We start from the raw sequence: 24,945 nt of genomic DNA on the forward strand, positions 1-24,945 counted from the left end.
GGTTATCATACATTGGTAATTATGACACGTTGTCATCAGAGAAAACCCGCTACATTTTGTCGTAATGCAGCAAGGGATCTTTTATATGCACTTTCCATCAGTTGAATGGATCCTCTGAGGTGGTTCGATCCTGCGACGCAAGCACCTAAAGCGATCACTCAACTGAGTGAACTAAATCCCACCCTAAATCCGTCTACAACTTCAGCAAACGTTTTGAGGAAAATTAATCATTACGTTCAAAGTAGACTAACAAAATATGTTAAAAACCATCTTTTCTCGTTTATCTTTTTTCCAGGTTTTCGTATTATTATTCCCTTTTAGCCAAGACTGTCAAACTTCTGGAGATACCATGTATATGTCATACTGACCATAAATATTGTATTTTTGTAAATCCCAAAAATGTTATAGAAAATAATAACCAGATACGGTAGATAAAATTCAAATTAAGTAAATACATACAATACCAACAAATATATTTTAAAATCGATGATTCATGGGAAAATAATAAAATAATAATTTACGCTCTTGTAACATATTCTATTACAAAAGAATGTACAACATTTTAGTATTACGAAGGGCATCTGGATTTAGCAGACGTTGGGCATTGGTTGGGACGGAAAAACCAATCAGAGAATAGGTGCACTGGGTGAATTCGATCCTCCGATCCATACACGTCAAGCGAGCGCTGTTCCGATTGAGCTAGATTCCTTCGCCGGTGTGTACATCCGGGGTGGGTGCAGATAGGGGTGGGTGGGGTTAATTCCATAACCAACATATTTCTTTAATCTTGGAAGTTGGAGAACATCAAAGGATTGAAATATAATAATGAACGATCAAACATCAAAGTAACAACTTGATTCATAATACCCATGAACATCACTTCTCACTCGATTTACATGAAGGACATCAAAGAATATTATAAAATAGCAGCGTTTGTTGATAACTATATAATATATAGTAGCACGTGATCAAAGGTTTTGCTAATTGGCCCACAATGTTGATCAGTTGGCCGCTTCCCTATTAGCGCTCAATTAATCCGCACTGACTAATTGTGTTTGTTTTAGACGGGGGCCTCAGTCAGCCTAAATCGTATAAAATAGCAGTGTGGTCTTTTTAAAAAATATTACATTTTATTTTGCACCAAGTGTTGATATCTGTCTCAAAGCGTTTTTCAAATAGTTCTGCAATTCGAAACTGTTCATAATGGATGTTTATGAAGCCTCTGTTAAGCTCAGAAGTTTACTAGTATCACATGAGAAAGCTGTTTCGAAAATTCAACAATTAGGTAATGCATTAGATTAGTATTCTGACATGCTTAACCTAAATCCTTTATAATATAGCGTCAATATTGTTATAATTTGTTCCAATATTGTTTGTTGGGTTATATTCTGATGGCTTAAAATCAGGAATTGTTCCCATGATATTATTTTATTATTATTATTGATTTTTGAACAGTTGCTTTAGAATACAAAATATTACGCTAAACGTCATGAAGGTATATACCTCAATATATAACACTAAGTCACTTAATAATAATAATAACAATACAATATGGATTTTACTCTATATTGGTAGGTTATAATAATTTATTAATTTTCCTAACATTTAACATTTTGTTATCTTCAGAAAAATCCATCTCGCATCTGACAAGAAGTCTGGTATCCGGGACAGCGACGAATCACGGAGGACACGCCCACCTTCTCATCCAGCGCAGATGTATCCTGATGGGGCTGCGAAAAGAAAAACTCAAAGGTCATTATGGTTCAAAGTCAAAGTGGATAGAAGAGGGCGAAAAGCCAACTAAGTATTTCTGCAATTTAGTATCTCGGAATTATTTTAGCAAATTAATATCACAAATTAAGTTGGACAATGGAACAGAGGTTACGGGTCAGAAAGAAACAAAGACGTTTTACCAAAATCTTTACTCTGCACCATCTTGACAAAATGATGATGACATTATTGAAAACTATCTCACTTTAGTGTCAGTAAATTAAATAATGAAGAAGCTGAAGAATTAGAAGGTGAAATAAAATATTCTGATGATATGCAATATGCAGATGATACAAGTTTCCTTCTTGACGGTTCTTCCGAGTCCCTGTACAATATACTTTCGGTTTTAGACTACTATGCATATATATCGGGCCTAGAAATAAACTTTTTCAAATCTAAAGCTATTTGGATAGGAACGAAAAAGTTTTCTACGGATGTATTCCATCATACGAGATGGAAGTTAGAATGGGGTCAAACTCATTTTAATTTGCTTGGTATCAACTTTTCAGTGAACATGGAACATATAATCGAAATGAATTATGATTAACAAATATTAGAAGTACAAAAATTTATGAGAGTATGGTCTTGCAGTAGACTGACGGTTTTAGGAAGAATAATAGAATTGAAAACGTTAATAATGTCAAAGCTAACTCACCTATATAATTAATAGCTTTACCGAATCCAAATGAAATTCTGATAAAACATATAAATACATTACTTTTTATATTTACCTGGCAGAGTAAAACTGAAAAATTTAAACGAAATTTAATAACGCAAGATTATGAAAGGGGTGGTATTAAAATGATAAACATAAATAATTTTATAACCGCATTGAAATGTACATGGATTCGAAGAATGTTTTTAAATAACTCAAAGTGGATCACTTTGTTTAAGTCAATTACAAACATATAAAAATGTGTTGAGTGCGTCATTAAATAAAACATTTCCTTCCTTGTCATGCTTTTTATGTCAAGGGATGTAACTCGTAAAAACTTGTAAGCCAAAAGGAGGAAAATACAATTTAAAACAAATAAATATGGCGGCCACCTGTAACAAGGGTCCCTACTGAACTTTGAATGTTATTTGTTTCAATCTGTGTTAAAAATATAGAACTATTTCAGTATCTGTTGTTACTTTGAAGTATGGTTATGTTAAAAGAAGAAGCATATGATGTTTTGGAATTACCTGTTGGTAAGAACTTGGTTTCTTTCGTTTTTAAATTGTGCTTACTCGCCGGTTCACGTCAATTTCAATCTGTCAAGTTTCGTTACAATTTTTTTTAATTGCTGTTTGTTCTAACACATGCGCCACAACATGTAAAATTATTTTAACTGTTTTGTTGATTATGTTTTAATATTAATATTGTCACTACCCTCTATCGTATTGCATTAAATTGTGATACTAGGCTGTACTTTCAGTTTCATAAACTTAATTTTTTTGTCAGACTCAATGTCACGACTCACGGTCAGTCATTGATTGATCCAGATAAAATGACAATCTTATCCAATAATTTTTTTAACAAATTCAAATTACAAACAACAGTTTTGCTATCAGTGGATGTTATTAATTAATATAGACTTGATAATAATAGGCCTAGTGTAGTAGTAGTGATATTAGTATTTTATTACAAGGAATACCTGATGATCGGATGTTTTTTCTGGGATACGGTGAATTCGTATGGAAACTAACTCGTATGAATGGAAAACGAACTCGTATGTAAAAAATAACAGTAAACTTGTATGGGGATGTATGGATATGCAGATATAGTTATTTCTCTTAAATGTGCATTTCGACACTTGTTTTGTATACATGCTTCTTATTTATGTCACCATCAGTCAACTATTTGCGTGTCAACCGCAGTTTGTGCGTCAACCACAGTTACCTATTTTCGTGTCACCCATGGTCACCTATTTTCGTGTCATGTTACGAGTTCACTGCATTTTCCCCCATACGAGTAAGTCTTAAATATGAGTTCACCACAAGCCGTTTTTTCTCTCCCCCCCCCCCACCCCAACGTCAGTTTGCCCCATACCACTTCGTCTACCCAACAAAAAAAATTCATTTGGCTCTCAATGTACCACTTCGTCCCTACAAAAAATCCCAGTTTGTCTTTGGTGTGTCCATTTTTTAATATCAATAAGAAAAATCTAAATTTATGATTCAGATTATGATCATTATGTTTGATTACTGACAGCCATATTGTTTATTGACATTTAATAGTGGCAGGAAATTCAAATTCAGGTAAAAAGAAATTCAAATTACATTTTAGTCCTTTCTTTAAATTTAAAACATATACAGTATAACTTTGATTTAACACCCACTAATATACAATTTTGACATTATATCGAGTTAGTGGTATAGTGGGTTTACTACCAAACATATTTTGTTTGAAGTTGATAAATGTCAACAGAATGACATGTATTTTAAATAAAACTAACAGACAGTAACAAAAATAAAATAAAACTAACAATCAGGTAAAATTATATTTTATATATACATGTATTTATAAACATGGTAAGTCACAATGCTTATTCCCTTTGACAAAACCAAAACCAAAACCAAAAGTTTTAATGGCATCCTGGGCACTGCATGGCCACTGAAGGAGTGGGCTTCAGTTCATTGTTGGACATCGCACGTTTTGTCACAAGTTATCATGACACTTTCAGTAATCTGCTCATCACTGAGATCGAAAAGAAGTAGGCAGGGTTGACATTAAATCGGGGGATGGGGGACAATAAATCAATGGTACACTGTATTAATATTCATATATTAGTGTATGTAATGCAGGTTTTAATGAGCTGAAATGAGAGCTTGCCTACTATAGTTGTAACACAACAGATGCTATGTAAATCAAAGGACCTTTGATCTAGGCTGACCAAGTTGTGTATATATTAATAGTAATCATAGCAGATGGTGATTAACTTCTTGTTACTTAATTATTAATTACCGGAATTGACCTTATTTGTTTATCCCACTAACTAAAGGGCATATTGAATACCAATCTAATTAAAATTAGCTCCACTATTACATGTGGATCTAACAGCAGCCCATTGGGGTCATGTCCAGTTGACTTTTCATTCAACCAATCAAAACATTACTTGCAAAATCATGCCTGTAATTTGAAAAGAATTTGAAAACATTCGGGATTATGCTGAAGGTATACGAAATGATTCGGGTGAATTACAAAGTATGCTGGAAACTAATTGCAATATAAAATTCTTTTTTAAGACTGAAAAAAAAAATGTGACGGTATAGTCATAAAATCTGTTTATACAAGCCTTGAAATAAGCGGCCGGTCACGGTCATTGTCCGGTACAAATTTGTAACTTGTCAGTAACAATGTCGATTGCGCCGGTCATCATGTCCGAAGCTCACGTTGTAGTAAAAGCCGGCTGTTTTGGAGTCGAATACACTTAATGCACCGATTAAAAAAAATATTGATTACGAATGAAAAAACACAAATGTGTACCAGTGGGATTCGAACCAGTTCACGGGGCACTTGACAGTCCAACACGAAGTTCATCTACAGTCCGCGTACCTGTTTAGTAGGATTTTTCATAGTCTCGATTTTGCGGGAACTTACATTGTATATTAGTAATTGACCTTTCGTACTTAGCGTATACTTCCTGTGGCGTTTTCGTTTAAAGTTTGCAATTCAAATTGCCTCGTGGTTAACAATTAAAGGATGTTGAACAAAATAATTTCAGTCTTTGCTGTAAAAGAACAGACAGGTACCGATAATGACAAATCAATTGTCCCTGTTCCCGGTATCCGCGGCGGGCAGCCACCAATTAAATCCTGCCCCAAAAATTCCAAAACGAATATCCCGTAGATATCTAGCACTGAATTAAAATGGCAAAAGGAGGATTTAGTTAAAACAAATGCCTCTTTGTGGCTACAGTTTGAAGGCGAGGTTATACTTATGACGTGCAGAAATGCAGTATAATCACAATTTTTCGGACGCGTGGATCAAAGAGTCCACAAATCTGCGTGTATCAAATGCTAAAGAACCAAAAATTTAGAATATTACCACAAACAAGACACTGATGACACGCATGCGGTTAGGATACGACAGTTGAAATCCATGATTTCTAAAATTATAGCTCACGTCGCTCACGGCTGGTTAGGATACAGCTTTACCAGAGGACATATATTAATGCATCATAGACTAGTAAGTACATAACAATAATAAATGTCATCATTTGGTGACTATTGTCTTAATTGCTGCATTGGTTATTTAGTAATTAAATACATCAATGATTAAACAACATAAAACATAATTTATTTCATTTTTATTTACAATGTTTTGTGACAGGTATAGTTTCTTTTATGTCAGGCACAAATTGATTGGTGCAGGACATTGTGTCAGGTACACCAATTTTTTTTATTTTAAGGCTTGTTATACTAGTATACAATCCAGAGTTTATTGCTGTACTTTACCCCTGTTTTTTCAATGTTGAAATAGACCAACAAGTTCGCCTATAGTCTCACCCGATATTTTTAGAATTTGTATGCTCCCGAATAACGCTATAAAAGGCAAAGTGTAATTGGTTGATTAATTCTGGAACACCCTTTAGTAATAAGAAACTAAACTGATTATGACCTCATTTTCAAGGTGCTGATCAAGATTCAATTCGCACAAGTTACAAGCGTCTCGCCCTGAAATGGCATCCCGAGAAACACAGCAGCTCGCCAGAGTCAGTGAAGGTAACGTTGATTTTATGGGTTGTTTTTTTTTTCTTTTTTTTAAGCAGTGAGGAACATGCTATTTTTACATATTTTCGGGAAAATACTGGTTGTAGTATTTTATCTTACAAATGACACAGTTTAGTGTCTAACATACAATACGAAACGGTCATCACTGAACCAAGGTTCCAAAGAGAAGTTTGTCATTTTGAACCTACTTTTTTTATCTTCGAATTGCAAAAACACTATTTTGTTGTGTTTAATATTTTAGGGGACATCCTAGTGACTTTTACTCCAGGAGTAATCACAACCATCATCATCTTCAGTCTGTATCATCGGTTATTATCTGAGAATATATGTCAGGGTTTCTTCCAGAGGGTAAAATGGGTATGGCACCATACCCAAATTTATTTGCAGATTTTATTTTTTTACGTTGACCTTTTGAAAAAATTAATTACATCATTACTGTATGATTTTCTTAACCCTAAACCTAAACCTAACCCATTTTCTTTTTGGGGGAGGCCTTCCATACCCCATATTTATTCAGCACACACATTGTAAATATTAAATTTCATAGCACTATACCCAAAAATGTCTTTCTGGCAGAAACACTGTATATCCAATAAAACATCTTCAATTTTCATTAAATAATAAAATGCAACATATTCTAAAACAACGTATGTGCAAGTTACATCAACAATAACATTTACAAAAATTTGAATTGTTCTTTCTTTTTCTTTTCAATATTGTGATTTAACTTGACTATGAACATCAGTGTAAAAAAGCCTACACTGAATATGTTCGATTGTTATTCTACTTTGTTCTAGCAGGGGCCAGGACATAGCCCAGTGGTAAAGCACTTGCTTGATGTGCAGTCGGTTTGGGATCGATCCCCGTCCGTGGGCCCATTAGGTTATTTCTCATTCCAGCTAGTGCACCACGTCTGGTATATCAAAGGCTGTGGTATGTGCTGTCCAGTATGTGGGGTGGTGCATATAAATGATCCCTTGCTACTAATGGAAAAATGTAGCACAACAGGTTTCCTCTCTATGACTATGTCAAAGTTACCAAATGTTTGACATCCAATACCCGATGATTAATAAATTAATGTGCTCTAGTGGTGTTGTTAAACAAAAAAACTTTAATTGTTCTAGCATTCACAGAATCAAGATGGAACTATCTATACAATGTAACTCATGTGTATGTTTTCATCTGTTTACGAAGACCGGTCGTGTTTCTACTTTAGTGGAGAATGGGGTTTTTACGTTAATATTATACTATACATGTCAACTGCAGTCAAAAATAGAAGGGAAAGAGATAAATAAATTTATGTTCTATTCCTTGCTGTGAGAATTGTTTTAAAACAAGTTGGGGCAATAATCTCCTTCTTTTGTTTTACTAGTACATTAAAATACACCTACATGTACATGCATATAACATTGTTGTCTAGATAATATGTAACGTGTGCATATACACTTTTATTTTTCTTCAGAAATTTCAGCAAGTAAGTCGAGCTTACAAATGTCTGGCTTCAGATAGCAGTAATCCCAAGGATATGACTTTGGTAAGCTTCACGGTGTGGTTAAAAACGTCTTAACATCTAATTCTGTAAATTCCCACATTTCACACCCTAAAACTCCCACCTTATCTCATCTTACCCTGTGAGAACAAAACTTGTAATTTGTAATTTAGTCAGTTTATGGGAGAATGTATATTGTAATAATTAATATGCTTTTGGGCCGGATATCAATTACAGATGCTGAGGAGTGGGATTATGATTGCATAAAACTACATGTTAAAAAGGGTTAGATGGGACTCCACTGGACGGTAATTCCCCTGTTACAATTCTTGTCTAATGCAGGGTTCGTACGCGCCTGGAAAACCCTTGAAAATAAACTAATATATTCCAGTGCTTGAATACCCTTGAAAATCATCTTGCGTTGATGATGTCAAATAAAATATAAACGCCTAAAACGGAGGCTTTATTTACTTTATTTAACATTAAATTAATTGTTTAATTTCCGCGGCACAATCAAATGCCAATCGATGTTTACCGGCTCAGTTGACGTGTGAATGTTTTTTTGTTTTTTTTATCTCGTGATGCGAGAATCACGCAGCCACGAGATCCAAGCGACAGCGTCGCCATATTGGAAAAGAAGGTTTGTCAGGGAGTGTGTCAAGTTAATGAATCTATTGTAAACCCACAAAGATGGTTGGCACTTGCGTGTTTAACGACCTGTGGATACAGGCAGTGAATTATAAGGACTGGTTGATGCGTGGACCCGACAAACACAGCACAAGATGCACCTTTTGTACTCGCAATTTCAGTGTGGCGAACATGGGGGAATCGGCGCTAGTGAGTCACAACGAAGGAGTGAAGCATAAACAACGCCTTGGGGAGTTTTTGAATGAAACAACAACAAACACAAGCATTAAGGGTCATTAAAAGACATTTGTTCTGGAAATCACATTAACTTAAATTAAAAAACAAAACAAAAATACCCCTATCAGATTTTAAGGATGTACATGTATAACGGAGGTAAAGTTTAGTCATAAGTTGTCCACCATTAACTCGGTAAGGTCCTGGAATTTTGGTAAAGTTGACCTGGAAAGTGCTTGAAAAACCCTTGAATTTTGACTTCCTTTAAGTGTATGAACCCTGCTAATGACACTTAATAGAAGGGCTAGCTCCATCACTCACCAAACTCATTAACTGCATTGTATTTTAATTTGATGAAATAGTTATTTTGTAATGTTTGATATTTTTGCTTGGAAAATAATGGGGTTTCTGCAATTTGTGACATTTAATAGATAATTTGGCGGATTTTTCTCCTCACACAGATCTAGCCTTGTAATAGCCATGATTTTAAAATATGCAGGTGTTTCATTACACACACATTCCTTTCAGTTTCTTGTAGACAAATATTTGATTTTGTATGCAATAAAAGAGAGAATTAAATGTGTAGGTGATAATTTATGTAAAATTGTGTATACGTTTGTCACAGCTAATAAGAACTGATTCTTCATGTGTTTGTTGTTTTTTAGCCAGAAATGCTGCGACTATTTCAAGAAGTCTTCTTCTCGTGTACACTTGGTAAGACAAAGATGCTCATTTGATCATGATATTTGGCAGCTGAATGTTTCTAATCTCGATTTGTCCACACACCCATCATCCGCTCCTAGAGTTATTGTTTGATTATTCTGTAACTTGGTTCGTAGTTCTATTGGGGAGGGGGGGGAATTAAAATTCATGTTAAACTTGAACATTTTAAGTTTATGCCATCCTAAAGTTTTAATTTGTTTATTCTGAAACTAGGAAGACTACAGTGATACAAAACATAAATGTGAAGTCTGTGATTTTGAAACAGAAAAATCAATATCCATTGTGGGGATTCGAACCTTGGACTCTCAGATCTAGCAGCAAATTAAGTATAGGTTGTGTCATAGAAATCAGTATCAATTAAACATACTACAGTTGAATTACTATATCCCATTTATTTTAATTTTATTTTTATGTTTATGTTTATGTTTATATAATTTTTTATATTTCTATTTGTTTTTATATAATTAATAACAAAATATTTCCCCACTCTGCTACAGGTACATTGAACGGCTCTGGTTACAACACATCAGATGATGATGATTATGATGATTCTGATGATGATGATGGTTTGCTGTACAGAGCGTTCGGAGATAAAATCAAAATGAAACAAGAACTCAAGAAAAAACAAGGTATGCAATTAATTTTTAATTATCATTATTGGTGATTTGCCAAGAGGTGCCATATGACGGACTTATTGCAGGCCGGTTTGTGCTGTCCTGTGTAGGAAAGTCCACTCTGACTTATTGAAGGCCGGTTTGTGCTGTCCTGTGTAGGAAAGTCCGCTCTTTTTCTGCTGTTTGTTATGGGTTTTGGCAGCCCACCATTGGTGGTGGAGTAGTTACAGCTGACTCAAGCACAATAATGTCAGTTGTCACACTAAACAGATGTAACAGGTGGGTGTGGCATAGGTGGCCACAAGAGAAAATCACCTGTTGCTTTGGAGAGACAAGGATTGGGATGTGGAGGTGGACGGCATGTGATGTTGAAAGGTAAGATTAGCTGCAAGAAGAGGAAGAAATGACCTCTGAAAATTGTGAGAATTATAATTTTGTTCGCATGTTGTTCGTGCAATCGAATTTTACATAACCTATTTATTGTTCATTCAAGATTTAGGACACCATATAAATGTTAGTAGACCATATGTTATGTGAGTCATGATCATGGTTTAAAATGTGCTGGCATGTCATTGCAGTGATATTCCTGTCATATGATACATTTACTAGCTGTTTATTGAGCAGCCAGCTGTCTTAAATTACCATATTGTTATCAGTTGTACTGAATTTACATTTCATTTCAACTTATTTTCGTGCTTATATCCATTTAAGGTTCAAGCACGCTGTCCTGGGCACACACCTCAGCTGTCTGGGCTGTCTGTCTAGAACAGTGGGTTCGTTGTTAGTTGGTTAGTGGTTAGTGAGAGAGAAGAGGGTGTAGTGGCCTTACACCTACACACTGAGCCCTTAAGAACTCACTCTGGGTTGGAGCTTGTACCGGGCTGCGAACCCTGTACCTACTAGGCTGTAGTCCGATGGCTTAACCACCATGCCATCAAAGCCGGTATTCAATTTACAACACTGGTATACTTACGTGTTTTATTACTTTCAGCAATAAACACAACATCAAGACATCTAACTTCAGAGGTAGGCTATTGTTATCTTACCCTTAGTTACAGAGATTATAACTCATGTTTGATCACTTTGGCTCAACCTATGTGCTGATCAATTACAAAAGTCCATAATCGATTGTGTCTTTAACTGTAAAATTTTGTTCCTCCTCTTCAGATGATGCAATCGATATAAATATGTTGGGACTGGTGTAAACTGTTTTGATGTGTACATAAAGTAAAATGATATTAAAATAGTTATTAAAGGTAAAAGTAGCAATTTGTAGGGTCTGTTTCAGTGAACACAACAATAGGTTCACAGTACATATAATTCAAATCCTTATTATGTTTATATAATTCTAACCGATTGTGTAATCGAAAGCTGGTACAAACCAGTTATAACCAATGATCGCTGATGAAATTCCAGCCGATTCCCAACACTAGTCTGTGTTGTAAATAGATAGACCGTTGAAAGGAGCTGGGTCAATTTCTCATCAACTTAAACTGACATGGTAAACACAGAATTTATACCTGCTCTTTCAAATACACCCGTATATCAGGTGGATAGCTTTTAATTGCATGTACACAGAGCCAGATAGAGCTCGTTTGGTGCCCCCATGTTATAAGATCTGTCCGCTTTATTTCTCATTCCAACTTGATAGCCTACACGTGTAAGAGCAGGGTTTTTTCACTAATTCTCAATGCGACAGTTACCAAATGTTGAGATGCTAAATAGATTCTTATTGAGGAAATATTTTTTATTTAATCTTTTATTATAGTTTTGTTGTTTTGTATTAGAACACAATTTATCTGTATTTGGTTTTTAGGAAATATCAAGAAATGCAGAAGAATTAATAACGGAAGAAGAAAAAGAAAAGAAGAGAGCTGAGAAAAGAAGAGCCAAAAAGAAAGTGAGTGAATAGACATGTCCAACGCTGTGGTGTCGACTATGTTTTACAAGATTCATCCTGGAACACCTTATAATTTGAAAATGTTATTTTCCAGGCCTGCAAGGTCATGGAATTTGAATTAGGTCATGTAAAGTGATAGAAATTCTGATTTAAAATAAGAGAAGAAAACAGTTGCAGTTTGCATCAGAAGATTGTAATTTTATTATTCCCTTCATTGCTCATTCACAGGTCACAATATTTCACGAGAACCGTTGTTTCGTTCGCGTGTCGGTTACACAACTTTAAAATCACGAGAACCGCCAATTGGTTACGTGGTGTACAATTACATTCTATAATTAAAAGTACCATATATCAGTAATGAAAGTGAAAATCAGTTTGTTCTTGAACCACCAATGTAGCACGGAACTGTAGTTCAAGTGTTTTAGGATTAGGTAGGTCTAACTCATCGGTTACGAGAACTATGTTCACGTAACTTAACAATCGGTTACGCAAATAAAAGTCACGTGAACTGACTACTGGTTACCTAAGATTTTGAAATATTGTCATCTGCATTCATTTGCATAAAGCTTCTGATGTAAGAATAGGATCATGATATCTTGAACAAGCTGACATAAAATTTGCTTTTGCATCAAAAGTTACTAAAAAAAAAAAAATATGTAGACCTACGGTAATTCATTTCTTAACCAATTTTCATGAAACTGAGGGGTTTTGCAGTATTTCTAATGTCTCGTTTGATTACTTGTATGTTGCTGATCATAGAAAAATATGTTGAAAATCCTATGAAAAGTTCCTGGAAAATGCCTTTAAAAAAAGTCATATATTTCGATTGGTAACAAAGTGTATGAACTATGTTTTAATATTTCATCATTTAGTCTATGTTACATCATTACAGTTGATATCCTATTGATGTTTGAATGATTAAATGCTGTAATAGAATTGGGAGGAATGTCAGTAATGAGATGAATAGCAGGCCTCGACTTTACCTTTTTACAGTGGTAGTTCACCGGGCTACCAGGTTATAAAATCTAGTAGCCCTCAGTAAAAATTGGTAGCCCCGTAACTTTAATAAAGAAAAAAGTAAAAGTAAAATATTTGGGGGTTTTTATTTTGTGAATTAAACATTTTGTTGATTATGGAGTGACTGAACATGCTAAAAAGATTAGTAGCCCGGTGAACTACCGGGTTTAGACAACTGGCAGTCTGAGTGAGAAATTGGTAGACAAAACACCTTGGGCTATTGCTAAGGTCGAGCCCTGAATTTAAAATAGTATGTCTCTATAGCTTTATGTCAGACTTATTTTGAATTTATCTTCAATTGAAAATAGTATGTCTCTATAGCTTTATGTCAGACTTATTTTGAATTTATCTTCAATTTAAAATAGCATGTCTCTATAGCTTTATTTCAGACTTATTCTGAATTTATCTTCAATTTTCCTTGTACCCTTATTGTTTTCTGCATTTCTGTTTTTATTAATATTAATGAACATTTTGTTGTTTTTTTGTTCTCACTCTCTAATAATTTGAGTTCTGTCTTTTTTATTTCCAGAGAAGAAGAGAAAGAAAGAAAATAGAAAAACAAGAAAATCCTAAGGTAATGCCTTGAATTTTAACTGTTGTAAATTTAAGGTACCATTAGTGAAATTGTGCTTAACTGTGTTGAATAATTGAATTGTTGAAGTAGAGAGATACAAAATTGTAGAACTTCAAACGGCAGTGATATTTGATCGTGCCATTAATCAATAAACTGCAGTGAACTTCTATATAAGACTATAAATTTTAAAGAACACAAAAACAGTAGTAGTAAAACATTTAGAGATAATTATAAATAATATATGAATCTTGTCTTGAAACTCTTAAGATATTTCCATGAAATACCTAACTGCAATTAAATTCTGTTATCACAGAAATTAAGAATTGAGTATGTATTATGTTTCAGGAAGAAAATGAAAAAACTGTTTTGAAAGGAAAGTCTTCTGAAACAGAAAAAGGGAAGAAAAGTGATAAAAAGTATGTATTGCTTTTTGACTAATATTTCTTTGTTCCTGGGATTTTTTTCTTACTTTTTTTTCGTTATTTTTAAAATAACTTTTAACATATATTTATATTTGTTAATTTTTATGTCTGAATTTTGCATGTCTTTAGCTTTGCAATTCTGAGTATATATCCCTTGGGAATTTATTTTTGGACAAAATAAACTTATTTACTTCCTCGGAGCATTTCATTATGTCCTTTTTAAGTTATTTTACTATGAATTTATCCACACAGCCACAGTTGACTTTCTCAGAGAAAAAATTCCCATATTGAATTGTCCACAAGGTTGCAGTTGGGAGACTTAAAAAAACAAACTTTCAAAATGTTTGGGGAAAGATAACTCTTGAAGTAAGGAAGTGCATTTTATCATAGAGAAAAACATTATAGACTGTGGTAGAAAAAGATGGATGGCCAGTTGACAGTGCAATGTTCTGGATGTGTATATTACAAAACATAACCTTTTTTCTATTTATAGACTCCCAAGTGGTACGTCTTCTGAAGGAGAAATGGTGAGTTTGAATATTTTTTCAGTCGTGATACTGAATTTTATTGTAAATTTTACCGATCTGTGATATTTGTATTTTTGAACAGTTCTTTACACTGTGTTTTAATTTAACTCTTGAATTTTTATATTGATCATCACTTTGTTTACGCATTGATCCTAGTTTGACACCCAATAGCCGATGTATGTTTCATGCCGGGCTGTCATTAAACATTCATTCATTTATTTTTTCAGTGTACCAATGTCAGAAAACCTTTTTTCCCCCATTGTATTCCTTTTAATTTCAGTATTCAGTATTGTTAAATGATAATTATTTTTTTATTTATCTTTCCAATATCATGTAACACTGACATATTTTCTGTTAATGTAACTTTAGTAAAATTTGTACTTGTTGTTTTGCATTTTGTTCTGACAACCAACGTTTCTCTTTCAGAGTTTTGATCCCACATCTGCATTTTTCACAAAAGTTGTAAATAAAAAAAAGAAAACCCCGACACAAGAATCTTCCCAGACATCTAAAAAGGACCGGTCAAGAGAGAAGGCCCAGCATGGTGGGAAGAGTGAGGAGGAGGTGAGAATGAATTCAGTGTCATGGTCCTCTCAGTTACTGACTACCAGATGTTACTCGTGATACGCATGGGAATGTTTAGATGGGGTGTGGTGGGAAGAGTGAGGAGGAGGTGAGAATGAATTCAGTCTCATGGTCCTCTCAGTTATTGACTATTGACTACCAGATGTTACTCATGATACACACGGGAATATTTAGATGGGGTTTGGTGGGAAGAGTGAGGAGGAGGTGAGAATGAATTCAGTCTCATGGTCCTCTCAGTTATTGACTATTGACTACCAGATGTTACCCGTGATACACACGGGAATGTTTAGATGGGGTGTGGTGGGAAGAGTGAGGAGGAGGTGAGAATGAATTCAGTGTCATGGTCCTCTCAGTTACTGACTACCAGATGTTACCCGTGATACGCATGGGAATGTTTAGATGGGGTGTGGTGGGAAGAGTGAGGAGGAGGTGAGAATGAATTCAGTCTCATGGTCCTCTCAGTTATTGACTATTGACTACCAGATGTTACCCATGATACACACGGGAATGTTTAGATGGGGTATGGTGGGAAGAGTGAGGAGGAGGTGAGAATGAATTCAGTCTCATGGTCCTCTCAGTTATTGACTATTGACTACCAGATGTTACTCGTGATACGCATGGGAATGTTTAGATGGGGTGTGGTGGGAAGAGTGAGGAGGAGGTGAGAATGAATTCAGTCTCATGGTCCTCTCAGTTATTGACTATTGACTACCAGATGTTACCCATGATACACACGGGAATGTTTAGATGGGGTATGGTGGGAAGAGTGAGGAGGAGGTGAGAATGAATTCAGTCTCATGGTCCTCTCAGTTATTGACTATTGACTACCAGATGTTACTCGTGATACGCGTGGGAATGTTTAGATGGGGTGTGGTGGGAAGAGTGAGGAGGAGGTGAGAATGAATTCAGTCTCATGGTCCTCTCAGTTATTGACTATTGACTACCAGATGTTACTCATGATACACACGGGAATATTTAGATGGGGTTTGGTGGGAAGAGTGAGGAGGAGGTGAGAATGAATTCAGTCTCATGGTCCTCTCAGTTATTGACTATTGACTACCAGATGTTACCTGTGATACACACGGGAATGTTTAGATGGGGTGTGGTGGGAAGAGTGAGGAGGAGGTGAGAATGAATTCAGTGTCATGGTCCTCTCAGTTACTGACTACCAGATGTTACCCGTGATACGCACGGGAATGTTTAGATGGGGTGTGGTGGGAAGAGTGAGGAGGAGGTGAGAATGAATTCAGTCTCATGGTCCTCTCAGTTATTGACTATTGACTACCAGATGTTACCCATGATACACACGGGAATGTTTAGATGGGGTATGGTGGGAAGAGTGAGGAGGAGGTGAGAATGAATTCAGTCTCATGGTCCTCTCAGTTATTGACTATTGACTACCAGATGTTACCCGTGATACACACGGGAATGTTTAGATGGGGTGTGGTGGGAAGAGTGAGGAGGTGAGAATGAATTCAGTGTCATGGTCCTGTCAGTTACTGACTACCAGATGTTACCCGTGATACGCATGGGAATGTTTAGATGGGATGTGGTGGGAAGAGTGAGGAGGATGTGAGAATGAATTCAGTGTCATGGTCCTCTCAGTTATTGACTATTGACTACCAGAGTTTACCCATGATACGCACGGGAATGTTTAGGTGGGGTGTGGTGGGAAGAGTGAGTAGGAGGTGAGAATGAATTCAGTCTCATGGTCCTCTCAGTTATTGACTATTGACTACCAGATGTTACCCATGATACGCACGGGAGTTTAGATGGGGTGTGGTGGGAAGAGTGAGGAGGAGGTGAGAATGAATTCAGTGTCATGGTCCTCTCAGTTACTGACTACCAGATGTTACCCGTGATACGCATGGGAATGTTTAGATGGGGTGTGGTGGGAAGAGTGAGGAGGAGGTGAGAATGAATTCAGTGTCATGGTCCTCTCAGTTATTGACTATTGACTACCAGATGTTACCCATGATACGCACGGGAATGTTTAGATGGGGTGTGGTGGGAAGAGTGAAGAGGAGGTGAGAATGAATTCAGTGTCATGGTCCTCTCAGTTATTGACTATTGACTACCAGATGTTACCCATGATACGCACGGGAATGTTTAGATGGGGTGTGGTGGGAAGAGTGAGGAGGAGGTGAGAATGAATTCAGTGTCATGGTCCTCTCAGTTATTGACTATTGACTACCAGATGTTACCCATGATACGCACGGGAATGTTTAGATGGGGTGTGGTGGGAAGAGTGAGGAGGAGGTGAGAATGAATTCATTGTCATGGTCCTCTCAGTTATTGACTATTGACTACCAGATGTTACCCGTGATACACACGGGAATGTTTAGATGGGGTATGGTGCTAAGACAGTTTTGAAAATATAGACCCTGCTTTTGTTTGAGTGTATTTTTCCTACGACACTGATAAAAGTCTGTTGTATTGTAGGTGGAAGATCTCGATCCATGTGTATTGCGAAGCAGGCAACTAGCAAGTGAGTTTCTACAATTGTTTCTCTGTTACCTTTACATTATCCATATCAAGTATGAGAGATACATGTATTAATACTCACCCACAGTATCCCTATTGACCCCCCATTCTAACAAGTGTGTTAAATGTATGTCTTAAACATCTTACGGGCAGGACGTAGCTCAGTGGTAAAGCATGATGCGCAGTCGGTTTGGGATAGATCCCTCTCAGTGGGCCCATTGGCAGGGCTTCTAGAATTTGTATAAAATCCACTAGCATTGGGATCAGTGATTAAAATATTTTTACTAGCCAAAATTAAAAATTAACTAGCCCTACTTTACTTTAAGTTAATACAATTTTACTAAATAATAGTAATAATCAGATATGTCACCTAAAGAGGGAGACAGAGCTTCAAAACACTAACAGTGGGGGTTGGGTGGGGGGCAGAATATTAATATTTACAAAATAGACTCTTTTGGTAGTAGTAGTTACTTACTAGTCCACGACTGAATATCACTAGCCATGGGAGTGGAGCTACCATAATCTAGAAACCTTGCCATTGGGCTATTTCAGCCAGTGCACCACGACTGGTATATCAAAGGCCGTGGTATGTGTTATCTTGTCTGTGGGATGGTGCATATAAAAGATCCCTTGCTGCTAATGGAGAAATGTAGCAATGTTTTTCTCTAAGACTGTGTATTAAAATTACCAAATGTTTGACGTCCAATAACCGATGATTAATAAATCAATGTTTTCTAGTGGTGTCGTTAAACAAAACAAACTTTCTAAACACTTTGCAGTCTTTTTCATTTGTGTAAAATTAAATGTGTTCTTTCTATTTCAGTACGAGGAAATGAAATGGCTCAAACTGGGCACTACTTGCCAGCAATAGAATTGTTTACAGAAGCTATTAAACTTGATCCTAGGGATTTTAGGTTTGTTATAAGTAAATTATTATACCCTAAAAAAAAAAATATTAGTAAGTTATTGTTTACAGAACAGACTCAAGAAATTATTTAGTACGCCTTGTTTTGAGATATTATTTTGATTGCAATAACAGTTTTGACATTCATATTTTGCATTAGTAATAAATTGTTTATAAAACCTATGGAATTGGACCATACTGAATTTTGGTTACTTTGTCAGCAAAACATTCCAGAATGTTTAAGATCATCTCAGTGACTTACAAATTGACTGATTTGTTTCCTTTGTTTGTTTCAGATTTTTTGGAAATAGATCTTACTGTTTCGATAGAATACTACAATATGAAAAGTATGTATTATTTTCTATTTTACTGGGGATTATAAATGTTTAAGATGTGAAATAATGACAACCAGATGTTAACTACAACATTTACTAATGCTTGACTTTGTTTTAAATACAAACTCTAAAAACAAGTAAGCACAGACGATAAACCATGATGAAACTTTCTGGTGCACTCACTCACTGTTAAGTAACAGAAACTACCTTCCAAGATTTTTCTAAGCATAATTCACGTGGTCACCTAGTAGATAGTTTACTTACATTAATAAAAATGGTCAGGTTAAAAGAAACAATGTTTTTCTTTGACTGGCCTTAGTCATGTTGTGGATACATAATGTAATGTACTAGTTGCAGAAATTGATAAATTTACAAACAAACTGTCACGTTTGACCTTAGAGAATTTTTCATTTAGCAATGTGCAGTTTAGTCTGAATCTCAAAGCACCAAATGTGTTCACTGTGAGTGCTTAACACACCATTTGTTGTTTACGAATTCAGCCTTGTTTCCTTAACACTGATATATGGATCCCTGCCCTTCAGAATTCACACTAGAATTGTCATGTACCATTGTTGTAATGTGTTGTGTGTTGTTTTTCAGAGCATTGCGAGATGCGGAAAAAGCTATATTACTGGCAAAAGATTGGGCCAAAGGTTATTTTAGAAAAGGCAGAGCTCTTGCGGGTCTCAAGGTAAATAATTTAGCTGCTCGCTGGCTTGTTAATAAAAAATGTATTGTTCTGATGTTATTTGCGTGTTTAATTTGTTTTTACTGTGGTAGCTCAGGAGCAGTTACAGGGTTTTTCAGGAGGAGGACAAACAACATGCAAACAAGGCACCTAGAGTATTCCTAAGTACACTAACATGCATTATACAGAGCATGTCCATAGTGTAAGAGAAAAATCAACCTTCACTGAGGGGATTCAAACCATGGACTGTCAGTACGAGAAACCAGTGCTCTACATCTTAGTTACTAGGGAAATTCCCATTAGCAACTGCCAGTGGGAGCATTGTATACCAGTATTACTACAATCTCATGGTTAACAACCTATAACATTTATATCTTATTTTCAGTTATTTAAATCAATCTAGCGCGAAAATTAAATATACGTTGTGTAGTGCCAGTTAGTACCAATTTGTGAAGTTTGATTGAGGGTTGTGCACCCTGGCAACGTACACTGGTCAATTTTATTGTTATAATTACTGTTGTTAGTCTGTCTGATGCTGTGTTTCCGTTATAAATGTATTCCTATAGTAAGTGAAGGTCTGTATATCATATCAATTACTCTTACATGCTTTGTGCCGAAAAAGAAAGTTTTGGGTATGGTGCAATGGAATATTTACAGTGTGTATGCTGAATGCAACCGCAGTCGACGGGGTATGGGGGTCCTCCCCCAGAAAGAAAATGGGCTTGGATCATAATTGTGTGAAAAGGTTAACTTAAAAAAATAAAATGTGAAAAACATTTGGATAGGTGCCATACCTATTTTACCCTCTGGCAGAAAGCCTGTCTTAGTGGATGTCTAACCACTGATCCATGACATACATCAATAGCAAGAGATCTTTTATATGGACCATCCCACAGACAAAGTAGCACATGCCATATCATGGTGCACTGGCTAGAACGAAAAATAGCCCAATGGGCCCACTAATGGGGATTGACCCTAGACCAACCACACATCAGGCGAGTGCTTTACCACTGGGCTACGTCTCAACTCTATGGTGGCAGCAGCTTTTTCCCCTCTCTCTCAAGGCCTAGTGTCAAAATAACCATATGTTAGGCAGCAAATAGCGATAGTTTAAAAATATGTACATGTAGGTCATATTATTGGGTGTTTGTTTGTTTTTCACTTTCAGCAATTTTCCGAGGCAGAAAAATCCTTTATGCAGGTTTTAAAGTTGGATAAAAATTGTGAAGATGCTGTGCAAGAACTTTTACGTGTACGAACACATCAACTGACAGTGAGTGGCTTTTCACTTGGATTGTCTACCAGCATTTGTTCAGACGGTATTTTAGTACTATAACATGATCATATGCGTTAAAAAAGTACAGATGCTACATGACGTCATTCTTTAAAATGACTTTATGTGCAATTTCAATGTGGCCTATGTTTAGACGCCTATTTGTTTGAAATGTTATGAGCCACAGTATAAAGAGGTTTATGATCGTATTTCAGAGAACAAATAAGATTTGTGTAATTTTATATTAAATTTGTGACTGTTATACATAGATAAATTCACAAAAATGGCAAACAATCCTTATAATTATAAACAACACGACTTATTTATTAAAAAATACACATAAATCAGTTTCTAGTGTCCTTTTTATTACCTGTTTTACCTAATGACATCCCATTTGACGTAATGACATCACTTTCTGAGGTTTTTCGAAGGATAACATTTAATTGTTTAGTGATGTCGTCCAATCAGAATTGAATAAATTGTGTACCGTAACAGCGGGACCGGCCTCGGTGGCGTCATGGCAGGCCATCGGTCTACAGGCTGGTAGGTACTGGGTTCGGATCCCAGTCGAGGCATGGGATTTTTAATCCAGATACCGACTTCAAACCCTGAGTGAGTGCTCCGCAAGGCTCATTGGGTAGGTGTAAACCACTTGCACCGACCAGTGATCCATAACTGGTTCAACAAAGGCCATGGTTTGTGCTATCCTGCCTGTGGGAAGCGCAAATAAAAGATCCCTTGCTGCTAATCGGAAGAGTAGCCCATGTAGTGGCGACAGCGGGTTTCCTCTTAGAATCTGTGTGGTCCTTAACCATATGTCTGATGCCATATAACCGTAAATAAAATGTGTTGAGTGCATCGTTAAATAAAACATTTCTTTCTTTCTTTCGTAACAGCGGTAACTTTGTAATTATACAGAAATGTTTTGCTCTTGATATGGAACGCTTACAGAATATTTTAAAAATAGAGACAACTTTTGCAATGTGTGTCACTACATATTATTACAAAACGTAAACACCTGTACTTAAGAAAAACTTAAATTCTGCTCTTTTATGCTTAATCGTCACATATATCATTCAGCCACTGGCTATTCAGTTATGCTAAACAAAAATACAACTATTTTATCTGTACTCTTTTTCATAGACACAATCACATATGATTGATTTCCATACTTGCATCTAATTCAAGTTAAAGATTGTTGTTCTAAGCACATGACTCCATTGCCCAAGACAGATGGTGACATGGTAATAAAGTATGAACATTGTTTATAGCAATTCACCATAACAAAATGTATTTCAGTTTCCATTACGAAATTAAGTGCAAACCCATATGATAGTTGCAGTAGATAATTACTTGTTCATTGTTTATTTCAGGAAATGGGATTTTCCCGACATCAAGCTGAATCTGCGATAAAAAAATATGGGTCTGTGCAAGCTGCTTTAGATTCACTTTTAGCAGGTGTGGGTAAGTGTGTTCACACCGCATGTCAAATTAACATCTGGGTCCATTTTCGTCTAACCTGTCATGACCATGTCAGTGATATCATAAATTTAATATGTGAACAAAACATGGGTTACGCATACCTAGATTTGCTGTCTTGTGATTTTGCAACATTTAAATGATTTTCAAACTAACACCTCTACAGAATGGAAATGATGTATGTATACCCATCATAGAGGGGCGGGACCTAGCTCAGTGGTACAGCACTCGCCTGATGCATGATCCATCTAGGATCGATTCCCATCAGTGGGCCCATTGGGCTATTTCTCATTCCAGCCAGTGCTCCACAACTGGTGTAACAAAGGTCGTGGTATGTACTATCTTGTCTCTGGGATGGTGCATATAAAAGATCCCTTGCTGCTAATCGAAAAGAGTAGCCCATGAAGTGGCGACAGCGGGTTTCCTCTCTTAATATCTGTGTGGTCTTTAACCATATGTATGACGCCATATAACCGTAAATAAAATGTGTTGAGTGTGTCGTTAAATAAAACATTTCTACACATCATAGATCCATGTTATCAGACTTCGTTTAAAACCTTTAAGAGACACTGGTTATTGTGGTTTCAAGGTTCTTGTGTTGAAAGCTTTAATTTAGATGTGCTAAGGTGTCAGTAACAAAAATTGCTTTCATTTCCAGTAATGTTACGGTAAATACATAATAGTCATAATTCAATTGTTGATGTGTTTTTAGCAAACATTCTTTAGCTTACCAATACAAGACTTTAGATCTCACTGATTTGGACACAACAGGCTTTTTGTCTGTTCTAAGCACACCAAGGTGTTTTTAGTGCTGTAATGTTAATAATAGCTGGTAAAGAGGTGAACATATTTAGAATTGCATTTCAAGTTATTTTAATCTGATTACAGCTTAACATTCCATTGATTTTGAGGTTAGCATGTATGTACTTTGAGCTTGTTTATGTGTGGCATACTATTTTGGGCACACCCTTTACCACTTTAGCTTTGGTGCAATCTAAAGCAATCAATATCCACATGTAACACACTTAAAGTGTGAACCACATTGTTAACAACTACAGTACATTTTTCTCCTACTTTTAATTACTGATAAAATTTAGCCACATTTTATCCAGACCATAAATCATGAAGAAAAACATATTACAATCATACAAATTCCATGTACTACATGATAAACATGTCATCTATCTCGACTTCGCTAAGATATCCTAGGACAAAAAGTATGCAATTTTTCACTGTCTGCCATTTTATTTTTTTGTGGAATACTCTTCAAGAGGGGTAGAAGCTTCTGAAATATGTGACATAATTAATATGACATCATCACATTTGCTTTTATATCATAACACGTTATGACATTGTTAGGATTATGTCATATCCTTTCACCCCTGTTGAAGAGTATTTCATACAAAGTAAAACTGACAGCCAGTACAAAATTGCATGCTTTTTTCCCTATGAAATATAGGTGATATAGATATCATCTAGTATGTGGACTTAGTGTCATTGTAATATATATTTTTTTAAATTTCAGTTTTGACAAAATGTGGGCGAAATTTAACTATAAATAAAGGTAGGATAGTAATTTATTGTAGTTGTTAACAACATAGTTGCAATTTAGATGTGCTGGGGTCTTGTTACATAAAAATGTCTTTCTCTTTTTTCAGTAGCTGACAACTCCTTGTCATCTGAAGTGTACATGTCTGACGAAGATGAGTTTTTAACAACACCCACTCCGGTGATTCCACAGCCAACACCCTTACAACAGTCCCCACCGGATGGGAAGATGGAGTAAGTCTTTACTTGCTCTTTATTTCCTTCTTCTTGTCAGATACAGTGCTTGTTAAACAACACATTATAATGTAGTTCCTTGGTGTACCTTTATCACGGAGAGTTACAGGTCAATTTTGATGTACATAACGATTGGTAAATTATGCCCCTTGATCTTAGAAGATAAAATGTTTTGGGCCTGGTAGGAGGAACATATTATTTTAGCAGTACTCTCTGAATGCTTGTTAACCTAGCCATTTTGACTTGATCCTCTTGGGGGCAGGACGTAGCCCAGTGGTAAAGCGCTCACTTGATGCACGGTCAGTTTAGGATCGATCCCCGTCAGTGGGACAGTTGGGTTATTTTTCATTCCAGCCAATATTAAAGACAGTTGTAAGTGCTATTCTGTTTGTAGGATAGTGCATATAAAACATCCCTTGCTACTAATGGAAAAATGTAGCGGGTTTCGTCTCTAAGACTATATGTCAAAATTACCAAGTGTTTGATATCCAATAGTTGATAATTAATAAATCAATCTGCTCTAGTGGTGTCGTTAAACAAAAAGAAGTTTACTTTAATCTGTAGATTTACACTGATCTGTTTTCTGACTGGTTTCTTGTTTTACTTGCAGCCCACAAAATCCGGAAGGTCTGACAGCATTGTGGGTTGGCAATGTTTTACCTCAAGTTACAGAAAAAAAATTAACACAAATGTTTCAAAAGTAAGTTAATTTGCTTTAAGTTTTTTAGTTCTTTTTCAGGTTGTGGGGTTTTTTGTTGTTTTGTTTGGGGGGGGGGGGGGGGGGGGGGGGGCTGTATGTAAT

The 24,945-nt window shown here is 35.9% G+C and overlaps 1 protein-coding gene across 1 annotated transcript in view; it reads left to right on the plus strand.

Annotated features, from left to right (window-relative positions):
* The first annotated feature begins 2,816 nt into the window (after positions 1 to 2,816).
* The window catches only part of LOC121383849, a 37,390-nt gene continuing 15,261 nt past the window's right edge, over positions 2,817 to 24,945 (plus strand). Inside the window, exons 1-19 of the mRNA XM_041513947.1 lie at positions 2,817 to 2,961; positions 6,386 to 6,477; positions 7,949 to 8,020; positions 9,502 to 9,550; positions 10,057 to 10,188; positions 11,165 to 11,199; positions 11,990 to 12,073; positions 13,620 to 13,664; positions 14,010 to 14,080; positions 14,580 to 14,613; positions 15,040 to 15,177; positions 17,641 to 17,686; positions 18,506 to 18,596; positions 18,883 to 18,933; positions 19,522 to 19,612; positions 20,778 to 20,882; positions 22,256 to 22,346; positions 24,020 to 24,143; positions 24,754 to 24,843. Of these exons, the coding sequence (XP_041369881.1) occupies positions 2,913 to 2,961; positions 6,386 to 6,477; positions 7,949 to 8,020; positions 9,502 to 9,550; positions 10,057 to 10,188; positions 11,165 to 11,199; positions 11,990 to 12,073; positions 13,620 to 13,664; positions 14,010 to 14,080; positions 14,580 to 14,613; positions 15,040 to 15,177; positions 17,641 to 17,686; positions 18,506 to 18,596; positions 18,883 to 18,933; positions 19,522 to 19,612; positions 20,778 to 20,882; positions 22,256 to 22,346; positions 24,020 to 24,143; positions 24,754 to 24,843 (1,490 nt within the window). The 5' untranslated portion in view covers positions 2,817 to 2,912. The remainder of the gene's footprint in view (positions 2,962 to 6,385; positions 6,478 to 7,948; positions 8,021 to 9,501; positions 9,551 to 10,056; positions 10,189 to 11,164; positions 11,200 to 11,989; positions 12,074 to 13,619; positions 13,665 to 14,009; positions 14,081 to 14,579; positions 14,614 to 15,039; positions 15,178 to 17,640; positions 17,687 to 18,505; positions 18,597 to 18,882; positions 18,934 to 19,521; positions 19,613 to 20,777; positions 20,883 to 22,255; positions 22,347 to 24,019; positions 24,144 to 24,753; positions 24,844 to 24,945) is intronic.

The sequence above is a fragment of the Gigantopelta aegis genome, chromosome 10 (assembly GCF_016097555.1).
Source record: "Gigantopelta aegis isolate Gae_Host chromosome 10, Gae_host_genome, whole genome shotgun sequence".
In the NCBI taxonomy this organism is placed as follows: Eukaryota; Metazoa; Mollusca; class Gastropoda; order Neomphalida; family Peltospiridae; genus Gigantopelta; species Gigantopelta aegis.